The sequence below is a fragment of the Protopterus annectens genome, chromosome 7.part0 (genome assembly GCF_019279795.1).
Source record: "Protopterus annectens isolate FY-2018-M chromosome 7.part0, PAN1.0, whole genome shotgun sequence".
Taxonomy (NCBI): domain Eukaryota; kingdom Metazoa; phylum Chordata; order Ceratodontiformes; family Protopteridae; genus Protopterus; species Protopterus annectens.
In genome coordinates this window covers 412,964,407-412,979,938 of record NC_056739.1, presented here as the reverse complement: position 1 = coordinate 412,979,938, position 15,532 = coordinate 412,964,407, and the positions used below count along the sequence as shown (strand labels likewise).

At 46.9% G+C, this 15,532-nt stretch overlaps 1 protein-coding gene across 1 annotated transcript in view; it reads left to right on the top strand.

The window, feature by feature from the left end:
• FIS1 (fission, mitochondrial 1) overlaps positions 1-15,532 on the top strand; it is a gene marked incomplete in the record, with an annotated part of 397,913 nt that overhangs the window by 115,921 nt on the left and 266,460 nt on the right. The window contains 1 exon segment of the mRNA XM_044076998.1: positions 1,058-1,190. Coding sequence (XP_043932933.1) covers positions 1,058-1,190 — 133 coding nt within the window.

Here is a 15,532-nt window from a genome sequence, read left to right as displayed (position 1 = left end):
ATTTAGTTTCCCTCGAGAGAGAGTCTAAGTTGCAGTGACACTATTCCCATCTCTTTGCAGGGCTAGCAGGCAGGCTAGCTACTGTAGTCTTGCAGTGGTCTCTGCTACAAGCCTGCTTTCACTATGTGGGGTGCATGCCTGTGCTAATGTGCTGCCACTTTGTTGCTCAGTTTCCACTGCATTTCATGTGCTCTTCAGGAAGGAATACATTGCAGCCACAAGTGGGAATGAATCCCTTCCTGAAGAAGCAGGCTACCAAAGATTAACCTTTTCTCTGTCTTCTGTTTAGCCCTCTGGTTCTAGGTGTACTACTCGAATCTGGGTTAGTATTTTTTAGATGGAAAATGCCCCTTGTGGCAGTGAGCTGTCCCTCTTTTTTGAAACACAAGAATGTTTGTCAAAAATGAGCACTTAACCTAGTCTCTGGTGCATAGAGATAAAGCACTGACTGCAACCCAGATAAGTCATGTATAAATACATACATTAGTGGTTTGGGAAGCTAGAAGAGCTGGGGAAGGATGGGCAAAACATGAGTGACATGCATCAGAGCCCACCTGGGATGGAGGGTTATGGTAGTTCCTCTTGCTATGGTGACCTCTCGGTTTAGGAGAGTGGTGTAGTCTGCTCCCCTGAAAACATGTCTGGGGGGGGGTGAGTCTGCTCAAGCCAGTGTGGTAACTGTTATGGAGATCTGTCAAGGAAAGGGCACAACACAGTTTCAGGGGCATAGTAAGTCCCTGAAAAGCCCTCTTCGTCACCGAGTGATGAGATTAGACCTCATCAATAAATGCTCCAAGATAGGCATGTCAGAATTGACTACTCCATGATCTGTCACCTTACACAGAATGAATGCGGTGGGAACAACTCTTGCCCAGTGATTGAAAGAATGGGCCAATATATTGCAGGTAGCTGATCAGCAGTCAGCGGGGTGCCAGAATGTAGTCAAAATGATCACTTGACAATTGTCTTATATTTCTATATTTTGAATGCTTAAATATTTTGAATTCTGCTGTACCGAACCATGTGCAGTACCATATTTTTTTTCTTCATATTGCAGAAATTTGAGAAAAAATTTAATGTGGAGCAGACTCGAGGCTCTGTATCAAAGAATACCCAGTTTGAGTATGCTTGGTGTCTGATCCGCAGCAAATACCAGAATGATATTAAAAAAGGAATGCTGCTGTTGGAAGGTAAGACTGGTAGTAAAATAAATTTCAAGGCTTAAGGGTAGACTGTATATTTCATAGTTTAGCAACATTAGTGACTGATAAAAACCTTGATTATTTGCTTTAGAATTTTCATTTGAGTTTACTCAGCTTGTGTCGCAATTTATTTGTTTAGATATGTAATGGAAAATTTGCAATGCTGTTCTCGGTTAAACTTTTATTAAAATCTCTAGTGCTTCAACACAGCTTTCGTGAAGTGAAAAATGTCAAATGCCCTCTTATAAAGACAATCCGTTGTAAACGAAACAAAAAGAGGAATAAGACAGACATGTCAATTAATCTCTGTGCTGATACCCTTGCTAACCTCATCTGATTACTGTTATCTTGCAGTATTTTATATGCCCTACTAATTATCCCTTATTTAGCAGCAGCTTCTGTTCTGCATTCTACTGGAAACTCTACCAGTGCTGATGTTTCAATTAGGATACACCTATTTCTTCCTCTCCAAGCCTTTATAGGCAAGACACTCTCAGACTGCAGTCCAAATGAATTCTTGGCCTCATTTTATTACCTTCCCCTCTCTAATTATTTGCTTTCCAGTACCTTGATTCCTTTGAGAGTTTTCTCCAATAAATTCCAACATCCCTTTGCCTATTCTCTGTACCCCTAATTGCAGTCAGCCCTATTGTCAGAATTTCTTTTGTCCATTCCCATGTTGGGCTAGTTCTTGGAAAACTTTCTGCTACTTTATGAAGATAATATTCTGCATGGTTACTATTCTTAAGGATCTGCATCCAGAATCTCTCTCTCAGCCCCCAGAAAAGAGACCTAGAGCAGAGCCCCCCGAGCCAGTGTCCTCTGATTCTGCGGATGACTCAGACATTACAGACCAGCCAGAGGCTCCTTTTTCTACTTATGAAGATTCCGATGCTGAAGAATCCATCCCAGCTGCCTCTCCACCAGAGGAATTTTCCTTTGGGGAAACCTTACATGCCATGAGAGAACAATTCCAATGGCAGGGACAAGATTTCTCAGATTCAAGAAAAAGGCTTAGGACTTTTCTGCACTTACCACAACATAGGCCCTTAGCTATACCTCCTGTACTGCCTGTTGTGGATGATGCATTTAATGATGTTTGCACTGCTCCTGATTCTTTACCTCCAGCCCCTGCCAAACCAGATAGATTTTACAGGGTGCCAGACACTCATCACCACCTATACAAGGCCCCACTTGCAGATCCCGAAACTATATCCCAGGGGCCTAAGGCAGTAGCCTCGACCACAGCAAAACCCTATTCCTTCTGAAAGGGAATCCAGGTCCTTAGAGAGATGGGGAAAAAGTTTACACCTCTGCTACTCTCTCGCTAGAGCTTTAAACTGTCAGTTTCATATGATCCAATACCAAGAGTTTATGCTTGATCAGTTAACTAAAAACTGTCCTCTGATGAATCCTTAGATAAGAAATATGTATTAGAAATGGTGAATAACATCCAACAGGTTAGTAACCATTCCTTAAAATGTGGCTATGATGCACTGGAGGCTTCATTTAGATCAGCCATGACTGGCACAGTGATAAGAAGGCATGCATGGTTGAAAGAACAGGTCTTACGGATCATGTTAAAGCAAAGCTATTAGATGCTCCTATGGATAAGGCCAGTCTATTTGGTACACCTGCCCAGCAAGTAATGAAGAAAATGGAAGAAAAGGCAAAATCTGTACAAACAGTTAAAGATTTCTTACAGGTTCAGCCCCCAAGGTTTAGCAGGAACTGGCCTGCCAAAAATTGGTCCTTTCCTGACTCCACAAGATCCCAAAGGGGCAGGAATAGACGCTCTAGAGGCAGAAATCAATCCAGAGGAGGTGCCTACAGAGGACGACAGTGGCAAGGCAATAACCGAGGCACAGACACAACCACTGCCACTGCAACAGGACAATCACAGTGACTTGGCTCTGACACCGCCTACCAGGGAGCAAATAGCAGCACCTTTAGGCGGAAAGTTAGCCTTATTTTCGAAAAATTGGCACTATATCACAAAAGACAAGTGGATTTTGCAAACCATAGACCAAGGCTACCGGTTCCACTTCCACACCTTACCAGTACAAAGAGGAATGCTAAACCTACCTCCAAATCAAAAAATAGAAGCTCTACAGCAGATAGCGGAATTAACAAAGATGAGAGCTGTGGAAAGAGTACCAATAACAGAACAGGGCAAAGGATTCTACTCCAGACTCTTCCTAGTACCAAGAAAAGAGAAAAGTTGGAGACCTATTCTCGACCTGTCCGTCTTAAACACATACATCATTGTCCCGAAATTCAAAATGCTGACCCTACAGCAACTTCTTCCCATGCTGGGCAAGGAGTGTTGGCTGGTAACTCTAGATCTCAAGGAGGCATACCTGCACGTCCCCATTCGACCAAATTGCAGAAGATACCTCAGATTTCTTGCAGGATCAGAGCATTATCAATTCTCAGCATTGCCCTTTGGCTTATCTACTGCCCAGAGTATTCACAAAATGCCTGGCATCAGTAATCGCTCACTGCAGACTACAGGGAATCCAAATTTATCCATACCTGGACGACTGCCTGTTACAAGCGGACAACAAAAGCAAGCTGACAACAGATTTACAAAGGGTCATTTACTTGCTACAAGCCCTGGGATACACAGTCAATTTACAAAAGTCAAGGCTGATACCATCCCAAACAAGAACATTCTTGGGCGAATTGGACACAGTAAAACAAATGGCATTCCTAACTGCAGAAAAACAAAAAGAACTCCCTCTTTACTTCTTGACATTAACAAAGCAGAACAAACTAACATCAAGAAAAGTTCTGCAGGCCTTGGGCTTCATGGCATCATGCATAATCTTGGTCCCACATGCCAGACTGCATATGAGAAAGCTACAGTGGTACCTAAAGAATTTATGGTCTCAGCACAGGCACAGCTTAGAAACAGAAATCCCACTAATCCCCTGCCTAAAACAGGAGTTCCTGTGGTGGGCTCAAGCATGCCAGGCAAACCCAGGCTTACCCTTCCACAACTTTCGAGCAAGCCAAACCATCACAACGGACGCCTCAGACCTAGGATGGGGGGGCGCACATGCTGGACAAATGCATACAAGGATTGTGGACTCAAGACCAGCTGCACCTGCACATAAACCAAAAAGAAATGCTGGCAGTAAAACTGGCAATCCAAAAATTCAGACCATTCCTCAAAGAAGGCCATTTGATGATAAGGACAGACAACACCACAGTCATGTGGTACATCAACAAACAGGGAGGCACTCATTCATACCCCCTATGCAGAATGACTTTGGACCTTTGGAATCTGGCTCTCAGCTACAACATCCAGTTACAGGCAATATTTGTGCCGGGAAAAGAGAACACCCTAGCAGACATGTTAAGCAGAACCACCTCGGATGCTCACGAATGGATGCTACACCCGGACATATTCAAGGCCATCACAAAGAAAAGGGGAATGCCACAAATAGATCTATTCGCTTCCCCACTCAATCACCAGCTCAAAAAATTCTGCACAAGGACATTCCACCCACTTGCATGGAAGGTGGACTCTCTATCCTTCAGCTGGAAAGGCCTGACAGCATATGCATTTCCACCTCTTCCCTTGATGCACCAGGTACTACTGAAAATCAGAGGAACGTCCAAGGATAATCCTGATAGCTCCGAATTGGCCAAGACAACACTGGTACCCATTACTGAGGAGCATGTCTCTGGAGAGAATGTGGTCAATACCCCTGATGCCTTTGATGTTAACTCAGAACAACTACAAGATCATGCATCCAAACCTAAAAACCTTGCAACTGACGGCCTGGAACATCACATAGCAGCAACCAACCCAGACCTTTCCCAAAGGGTTAAAGACATTATCCTTGAAGCCCGCAGACCTTCAACAAGAAGGAACTATGCAGGAAAATGGAAAAGGTTTGTCATTTGGAGTACTGAAAGAGGAAAAGATGTGTCGAACATAGATATTGCTAACATTCTGGAGTACTTGGCAGAGCTTCTACATACAGGCCTGTCCTATTCCTCCATCAAGATACATGCATCAGCTATTTCAGCAGAATACAGCTTGATCCACCTGTCTTTTCGCATCCTCTACTCAGGCAGTTCCTCAGAGGGATCAAGAATGTAAAACCTCCTAGGAAACCACCATTACCAGCATGGGACTTGAACTTTGTGCTAGAAAAGTTGACACTCCCTCCGTTTGAACCAGCAGCAACAGCAGATCTACAACACCTGTCATGGAAAACTGCTTTCCTACTGGCAATTACCTCAGCAAGGAGGGTTTCGGAACTACAGGCCTTAATGGCAGTGCAACCCTTCCTAATCTTCCATCAAGATAGGGTGTCCATGAGAACTAATCCTACATTTATGCCTAAGGTGGTATCCAGAGTGTCTTTAAACCAGGCAATCCACCTACCTACCTTCTTTCCCAATCCACAAAACAGGGGGGAAAGACTGCTGCATACCTTGGATGTACATAGACAGTTACGCTACTACCTGGACAGAACCAAAAGTAACAGAAAAACTGACCAGCTTTTAGTAGCTTATGCAACAGGAAGGGAAGGAAAAGCAATTTCCAAACAGACAATCTCCAAATGGATAGGAAATTGCATAAGATTCTGTTACTCCTTCCATGGAAAACCAATTCCACAGAACATAAGACCTCATTCTACAAGGGCTACAGCCACTACCACAGCTTTCTTACGAGGAGTGGCAACCAAGGACATTATTGAGGCGGCTACTTGGACCTCCGTGCATACATTTGCCAAGCATTATAATTTACCTCTATTTTCTAGATCCCGAGCAGGGTTTGCCACTGCTGTACTGCAAGGGATCCTAACTACACCATAATTTTTCTTCCTCCACCCCTAGTTTGGCTATGGTATTCTACCCATTTGTTATGACTGCAGATGCATCCATGAAGGACATAGTACAGTTTTGTACCTACCATAAATGTAGATGTCCGAACTGGATAGCATCTGCAGTCAGGATTACCCACCCTCCTTCCCCTCTGTGGTACTCCTAGGGTATTTACCCTCCTAATAGCTAGCTGGGGGGGGAGTCTCTTATGGTGTATTTGTTTGTATATATGTACATACATGCTTATTTTTTGTGTTTGCCTTCTACTTTTTTGGAAACATTGGCATTTATCTTAAATTTAGCCTTCCAAGAGGGCAACTGGCATCTGGGGCAAGAAACACTGAGGAAAATGGCGTCGGCTGATGCCTTTATACCCGAAGACCAGCAGAGATGACGTCGGGTGAAGTGCGACATCAGCCGAAGCCAGACCCAGACTTTGGAATCCGGCCGACCGAAGGGCTGCCTGACGACAGGACAACCCATTTGTTATGACTGCAGATGCTATCCAGTTCGGACATCTACATTTATGGTAGGTACAAAACTGTACTTTTTCCTTCCTTTTCCAAAAAAAAAAAGTATCCTCCAGGCCTTCTCAAACAAGACCCAGGGGAAAACAGGCCACCCAGACTCCAGTCTCTGGGTATGCAGAGATCTAAGCAATGGATTGCCCCCACCTTTAAAGCATGGGGTGGTAAGTGACCTCCTTATGGAAAAAGCTCACAATGACTTCTTTACTCCACTTCCCAGCCCTGCCCAATTGCTTGTGCCCCTAGGAGGAAAACTTGCCCTTCATGCAAAAAACTGGATGTCCATCACTCAGGACTGATGGGTCCTCAACATTGTATCCCAGGGGTTCAAATTTTATTTCCATTCACTGCCAACCCCAAGCGGGTTTCCAGACCTTCCTCCAAACCAGTGAGCAGAGGCTCAAAACAAAGTACTTTCCCTGCTCAATATCAGAGCTATTCAGCCTGTTCCAGTAGAACAGAGAGGGGTCAAGGATTCAACTCCAGACTCTTCCTGGTATCCAGAAAAGGGGGCTCTTGGCGCCCAATCCTGGATCTTTCAATTCTCAACACCTTCCTGGTGGTTCCAAAATTCAAAATGCTTACCCTGCAACAGCTTCTTCCTATGCTAGCCAAGGATGCCTGGTTAGTCACCCTAGACTTAAAAGAAGCCTATCTGCACATCCCCATAAGGGAGTCATGCAGGAAGTATCTCTATTTCAGGGCAGGATTGATGCATTATCAGTTCTCTGCATTTCCCTTTGGCTTATCTACTGTGTCCAGAGTATTCGCAAAATGCCTGGCTCCAGCCATTGCATAGTGCAGGCAGAGAAATATCCAAATTTTGCCATACTTGGATGACTGCCTGATTCAGGTAGTCAGGAATTTCTGCTGCAACACCTGGCATTTGTAACAAAAAAAAAAAAAAAAAAAAAAAAAAACTTCTCACTTCCTTGGGGTAGACCATCAACTAAAAGAAATCACAACTGGTACCCAGTCAAAATATTGTTTTCCTGGGAGCAAGCTTGGACACAAATTCCCAGATGGCATTCCTCACTTCAGAAAAGCAAGTCTGACAGACTACTTCAAACAAATGGCCACCAGAACCAGCTAAATACTGCAAGCCCTAGGGTTCATGGCCTCATGTATACTGCTAATTCCATATGCAAGACTGCATATGAGGAAACTTCAGTGGTACTTGGTCTTTGTTGCCAACATTCTCAGGACTTGGAAACTTGTCATTCCTATCATACCCTATCTAAGGGCAGAGTTCCTTTGGTGGGCAGAAGCATGCAACCACAAGAAGGGACTGCCATTTACTCAACCCCATGCTGCCCAGACCGTGACCACAGATGCATCAGACTATGCCTGGGGGGCTCGCATGGCTGGCAAATGTATTCAGGGCCACTGGAGCCTAAGTCAAATTCATCTGCACATCAACCAAAAAGAGATGCTAGCTGTACAGAATGTCCTGACAACTTACAGATCCCTACTCTTTCCAGGACAACTGCTGCTAAAAACGGATACCACCACAGTTATGTGGTACATCAACAAGCGGTGGGGGGCGGCACTCTGCAGGTTAGCCATGGCCCTGTGGAACACAGCCTTGGACATCCAAGTCCATCTACAAGCTCAATTCCTGCAAGGCAAACAAAACTCACTGGTAGACTTGCAGCAGAAATTTCCTAGACCCACACGAGTGGAAATTGGAGCCCAGCACCTTCAATCTTCTGATTCAGAAATGGGGGAACCCCAGAGGTGGATCTCTTCGCCTCCCCCTACAACCACCAGCTCAGCAAATTCTTCACCAGGAATCCTCACAGCAGGGCCTGGAAAGTGGATGCCCCATCCTTTTAATGGGAAAAGCTCTCAATCTATGCATTTCCCCTTCTCTCAAGAGTATTACTCAAGATAAAACAAGACAGGCCAAGGACAATTCTGATTGCCCCGGACTGGCCACGCCAGCACTGGTACCCACTCCTGCGCAGCCTGAGAACAGTGCCACCCTGGCACCTACACCAGACTCCAACCCTGCTCTCTCAGCAGGAGGGACAGATTTTGCATCCACAGTTGCAAACCCTAAATCTTGCAGCCTGGCTTATTCCTTGAATTCTCCACCAGCAACCCTAAGCAAACAGGTGCTGGGTGTTATCCTTGAAGCCAGAAGGCCCAGTACAAGGAAATCCTATGTTAAGTGGAAAATGTATTGTTCCTGGATTCAGTCTAAAGGAGAGGACACAGCACTTGCCCTCCTTATCTCTAATTCTACTCCACAGAGGCCCATCCTTTTCCATTAAGATCCATGCATCTGCCATCTCGGCTCATTATAACACTGAGCCACCTCTGTTCTCTCACTCTCTCATCAAACAGTTCCTGAGAGGGGCAAAAACTTAAGGCCACCAAGGACAGCACCCACCCCTGCTTGGGACCTTACCTTTGTACTGGAAAAGCTCACGTTTCCCCCCTTTGAACCTGCTGCTTCAGCATAGTTAAAATTCCTCTCTTGGAAAACAGCCTTGCTTCTAGCCATCACTTCAGCTAGAAGTGTGTCTGAGCTACAAGCACTGATGGCTGTGGAACCCTTCATTATTTTCCATGCTGACAGTGTTTTTCTCAGGACTAACCCTTCCTTTATGCCTAAATTGGTGTCCAGTGTGGCTCTAAACCAATCCATCCATTTGCCAACCTTCTTCCCTAATCCTCAAAATAAAAGGGGAAAGGATCCTGCACTCTTTGGACATCCACAGACAGCTCAGATTCTACCTTGATGGGATTAAGCCCTTCAGAAAATCTGACCAGTTACTAGTCAGTTTTGCAACAGGGGCAGAGGGCAAGGCCATTTCAAAAGCAACAATTTCCAAATGGATAGCACACTGCATCCATTTCTGCTACAAGCACAATGGAAAACCAACCCCTTGGGGTCAGAACACATTCCACTATGGCAACATCTACCTTCTACGGCATTTCTCATGGGAGTTCCTACCAGGGACATCCTGGAAGCTGCTACCTGGATTTCTGTACACACCTGCACCAAGTATTACCCCCTGCCTATCTTTTCCAAATCCAGGGCAGGTTTTGCTACAGCAGTCTTGCAAGGCCTACTAGCCAGCCCTAACTCTTCTTGACTGCCTCCACCCTTCCTCAGCTTTGGGAATCAACCCAAGTGTGATGACTGCAACAGTGAAACATGAGGAACATAGTACAGCTGTGTACACTTACTATAAATGTAGATGTTTGATTGTGGTTTCCCCCCCTCAAGCCCCCTGGTTCTGTCTCTCTCCTCTCTATGGCTATTACTATTGGTATTGGTATTTACTTTTTACTGGTGGTGTTTTCCCCCCTGTTTGGGGACTCCTGACATTTGGGGCAAGAAAAACTAATGTAATGGTGTCTGCTGTCTGTTTTTATACCCCCTGCCGACCTGACGTCAGTCCTGGCGTGGCAGAATCAGACGCAGAAATACTAAGTCTCTCAGGCTGACTGAGGACTACCTGCAGGAAGATGACCCAAGTGTGATGACTGCGACAGTGAATGCACACTAACATCTACATTTATGGTAAGTGTATACAACTGTACTTTTTCCCTGCCATCACCCACTTTTTCCATTTGGGCATCCTTGGGATGGGGTACCCTTTTTTTTTTTCCCCCTTAACACCCTATACCCCTTCTTCTTTTAGATGGCCTTTGGCCTGCTCAGGTCTGGATAGATGAGGAAAACGTAGGATGTTATGTAGTCCAATCTCGCCTTCATTCTTACCCGTGGGTTCTGAGCCGAATGTCTGCTCCCACTCAGCCGTACTTTTTAGCTCTAAGTCTTTCTATTGGCTAGGCTAAGCTGGTATCCCATGATGCACTGCTCTCTATACCCAGATCTCGTTTACCGCTTGTGTAGCTCGGACGTGGTCTCGCTCTTGGCTGTGGCTAAGTACCCTTTTTTCTTTTTATCAGATGTTTTTTTGCAAAAAAGCTATTTTAATAGCTATTGTGTGTGTTGTTGTATGTTTTGTGGAAAAGCTGTGTTTCTTGATGGTTTATTCTGAGGTATCCCACTAGCCGTTTCAAAACGGGCTAGGCCCGTTTTCAGTTAGAGGACCTAGTCTGTCCCCTTGCTTTCCTTGTGTGCTAAAAGTTTTCCCAGGACTAAAACTGTTTAAATTAGAGGAATTAGTCCTTCCCCACTTGTTTGTGTCTGAGGATTGTTTAACTGAGAGATCTTGTGGTATTCTGTCTGTTGTAGGCCACCCCCCCCCCGCCTTGTGACTGTTTGACCGTTCTATTTTTCATTCGGTTACTTGTTGTTGGTTAATTATGTCCAAAGATACTAAGGAGCATAAGCCCTCTGGCTTCAAGAAATGCTCTAGGTGCAGTTATAAAATGTCCATTACAGATGGACACTCTGTGTGTACTGTCTGGGAGCGATTCATCTCCAGGAGTCGTGCAGTTTCTGTCATGCCTTTAGTCCGCGGGTTCTTCAGGAAAGGAAGAATAGATTGATTTTGAAGGGACTTTCCAGACCCTCCTCGAAGGAGGGTTTCAGAGTGCTTCCAAAGGCAAAATCCTCAAAAGCAAAAAAGCGATCTCCGGCTCCATCAGTCTCCTTGGAGCCACCAGAGAAAATAGCAAAGTCTGCATCGACATCCTCGGCTCCATTGTTCTTGGAGCCGCAGGAAGTGTCAGTTGTTATGGAACCTGCTTCGTCTCCAATCTTCTTGGAACCTGTTCGGAGCCGATCACCTGGCATTAGGCCAGTATCCCTTCCTCGCAGGTCCCCTTCAGAGAGGAGGTCTCTATCTCCTTCTCTATCCTCCAAATTTTCCAGGACCTTATCAGATGTGGATGTCGCTAGAGTGGTGCAGAGACTTCTTCAGTCACCGGTATTGGCAAAATTGTTCTCTGCTCCGGAGCCGATCCCTCATTCTGCATCGATACTTCCTCCTCCAAGCACATCTCAGCTTTTGGAGCCGGAGTGCTCAGTTCCGTGTGATGTCCCTAGGTTGGTTCTGACAGCCCCCCCGACTTAACTGTTCTGACGTCAGCTCCGACCCAGTCGGCGCCGTCCACGAGGTTCAGGACTCTGGATTCTTTGGTCGAACCCGAGGGAGAGGCTTCGGGACACCTCTCGGCACCTAGTCTCCCTCTCGGTGCTTCGGCGTGGGGAAGTCTGACTCCTATCTTGGCTTCGGGCGCTGGTCGTTCTTTGGACCCGGGAGGACCAGCCTTTGAGGCCATGCGGAGCGCGCTGGACAGGTGGTCATTGGCATCATATAGGTCTGTTATTCTGTCCCCTACTACACCGGTGCAGGTCTCTGATCGTCATCTATCTCGGGACAGCGGAGCCATAAGCCCTCAGGGCACTCCCGTGAGTGGTCCCCATATTTCTGATGGCTCCTCAGAGTTTTTGCCTGAGGAGCCACCCAGAAAGAAGACGTGCAAGAGGAAGCACTCTGTTTCCCAGGATGAGTCTCTCACATCAGGCACGGACCTCGAGGAATCGTTGGGGTCCCCTAAGTCATCCTTTGAGGATGTTTCTTCCTCTGACATCCTAGAGATTTTGAAACTGAGGTGACTGGCCGTCCAAAGCCCCTCCGAGGAGGAGTCTGTCTTCCTGAAGGCCTTTGGTGCTCAGCCCTCCACCTCCTGGGTATCTCCACCCTTCGAGCTTTTGGATTTGGTTTGTCGAAGGGTGTGGGAAACCCCCGGAACCAGTCCCTAGGAGACCCAATAAATTTTTGTCTGCTCCTCCTGATAAGGAATTTCTGTCCAAGGGAGTCCCTGTGGATGTCATGGTGGTGGCAGCTGCCACCCAGAAGGAATTAGCTGAGACTTCTTCCACCGTCCATCCCCCTAACAAGGAGTCTAGGACTACGGACCAGTACGGGAAGCGTAAGTTTTCTTCAGCGATCTTTACCTTACGGTCACTGAATTACTTATCACACTTTACACTGCTCCAGAGAGATCTCCTCAAGGAGCTTGGAGATGCTCTCACGGGTAACGTATCTGAGGCGGTAGCCCAGACGGTCAACGCTCAGATGTCTACCCTCAATTCCATTGCAAACTCCTCCATGAGGCTAATCTCCTACACAGCCGAGGGAGCGAGTAGGGCAGCAAGTTCAGGAGTTGCTCGTAGGAGGCAGGCCTGGATGCGCCTTTGTCATTTCATGGAGGCTTTCAAGTCTTCATTCACTGACGCCCCTTTTAATGGTTCTGCTTTGTTCGGAACCAAGGTGAAAGACGCACTCACTAGGTGCGAGCAGGAGGGAAAAACTGTCTCTGCCATAGGAGTCCATTTTTCTATTCCCTCTAGGCCTTATCCCAAGGCCCAGAGGGGGTGGCAAAATGTGGTTCAAGAAATCGCAGAGGTTTTTTCCCGGTGCACAAGGTGAGCTCTCCTCCAGAGGCAGGGGAGGGGCTGGTTATTCAGGGAGACGCTGCCCTAGGGGCAGAGGAGGCCCCTGCAACTCGAGACCGCGATTCCTTTTGTGGTTCTCCCTACCGCCTCTCCTGATGGGAGGCCCGACTGTGCGTTTCTGGAGCCAGTCGGGGGTCGTATCTCATTATACCTGGAGGCCTGGCAAGATACCCAGGACGAATGGGTTCGACAAATAATTTCCGGAGGATGTATCATTCCCTTCTCGTCAAATCCCCCTCCAATCAAGAAAATCCCGGATGTTCCACCCAGTCAAAGGAATTACGCAGCTTCAGAAGTTACAAAGCTGCTAGAAAAAGGAGCCATCCAGCATTTCCCCTCAGATCAGATCGGATTAGGGACTTACTCCAAATTCTTTTTGGTGCCAAAAAGGACAGGGGACCTGAGCCCCATATTGGACCTCCGCCAATTGAACACCCATGTGCAAAAGTCCAAGTTTCGAATGGTCACATTGCAGTCTATTCTCCCATTGTTGGGAAAAGAATTGTGGATGTGCTCCATCGACCTCAAGGATGCTTACTACCACATAAAGATGGACAGGGCATCCAGAAGTCGACTATGCTACAGGGCATCCAGAAGTAGACTACGCTTCCAGCTGGGAGCCAGTCATTTTCAGTTTCGAGCCCTGCCCTTTGGTCTCACCACAGCCCCCAGGGTGTTTACCAAATGGATGGCAGTGGTGACGTCTCACTTGAGATGTCTGGGATTCCAAGCGTTTCCGTATCTGGGCGACTGGCTCCTTATTGCCACCACCAGGCATCTGCAACTTCAGACCAGGGACGCTACTATCAACCTTTGTCAACAGTTGGGCATCACATTGAACTGGGAAAAATCTGCCTTGTTGCCCTCACAGCATGTCACTTTTATAGGCGCCGATTTAGACACCGTCCTCATGTGGGCATTTCTACCAGAGGAAAGAATCAGTCCTACAACAAGTCTACACCTTGCTCCCTCTGAGAAGAGCGAAGGCAAGATGGGTTCTCCAATTGTTGGGGACATTGGCTGCTACGATAATGTTAGTCCCTCTGGCAAGGTTACATATGAGGCTCCTTCAGTGGCTACTCTACGCCCAGTGGTCTCTCCAACTTTCTTACCCTATTCTACTCGCAGACTGGTGCAAACAGGATCTCAGTTGATGGCTTCGCACCAACAATCTGAATGCGGGAAAGCCCTTCGTTCCTGTGCCCCCGGTTGCCATGGTGACCATGGATGCCTCCCATATGGGGTGGGGGGCATTATCTAGGCAGGACAGTCCAAGGCATGTGGCAAGAGCACGAGATGCATCTGCATATTAATGTCCTGGAGATGAGAGCTGTGCTACTAGCGTTGCAAGCACTTCAGAGTTTTCTTCCTCTCGGGACTATTGCAATCCACTCAGACAATATGTCAGTGGTGTGGTATCTGAACAAGCAGGGAGGAACCAAGTCTTATCCCCTTTGCAGGGAGGCCATGCGAGTGTGGCATTGAGCAGTGTCTTACCAGCGATTTCTGGTGGCAACGCTCATTCCGGGGAAGTCCAGTGTGATTGCAGACAGGCTAAGCAGAGCTATTCTGATGCCTTACGAGTGGTCCCTGAGCCATCAAAGTTGCGGAGCAGATCTTCCGCAGGTGGGGTCAGCCTTGCTGCGACCTTTTTGCCAGCCCCCTCAATGCCAAATGCAGCAGCTACTTCACACTGATCCCCCCTCAGGGGGAGTCACCCAGGGACGCTCTAGTCCACGATTGGCCCTCCAGTCTACTATATGCCTTCCCTCCGGTCCCCTTGCTGTCAAAGTTTATTCAGAAAGCACAATCCTTGGGAAGCAAAATGATTCTGATTGCCCCACACTGGTCTCATCAAATTTGGTTCCCCTTTCTCCATCCCTATCACATGGACGCTCCTGATTCTGGACCCACAACCAGACTTACTGACGCACATGTCAGGGCTGCTCCATCCCTCTCTTCGGATCCTCCGGTTGGCTACTCCACTTCTGTCATTAGTTAGGCTTCATCAATTTTTGCCGGAGGTGATTCATATTTTATCTTCCTCTCATAAGCCCTCGACCAGGAAGATTCGTTACAGCAAGTGGAAGAGGTTTTAATCTGGGCGCATGCCAAAAAGATTGACCCTTACACAGCTCCAATTTTGTCTGTATTGGAGTTCTTGTCTATGCTCTTTAACCAGGGTTCAGCGACCGCAACCATTAAAGTCCAGTTGGCGGCGATTTCTACCTTTCATGTCGCAGACGAGCCTAGTCTGATGGCACATAGACTCTGTAAGGCTTTCCTGAAGGGCACTTAGTTACTTAGTCCTCCGGTATCGGAATCTGTTATGCCTTGGGACTTTAACTTTGTTCTACAGGGTCTTACCCCCCCCCCCTTTTGAGCCTGCAGCCACTTGCGATTTAAAATTCTTACTTGGAAGACTGTCTTTTTGGTAGACATCACGTCAGCCAGACGCGTTTCGGAGCTTCAAGCTTTATCAGTCAAACCCCCTTATTTAATTTTTCATAAGGACAGGGTTTCTCTCAGACTGAACCCCTCCTTTCTTCCTCAGCTCAGTTTCTATCAAA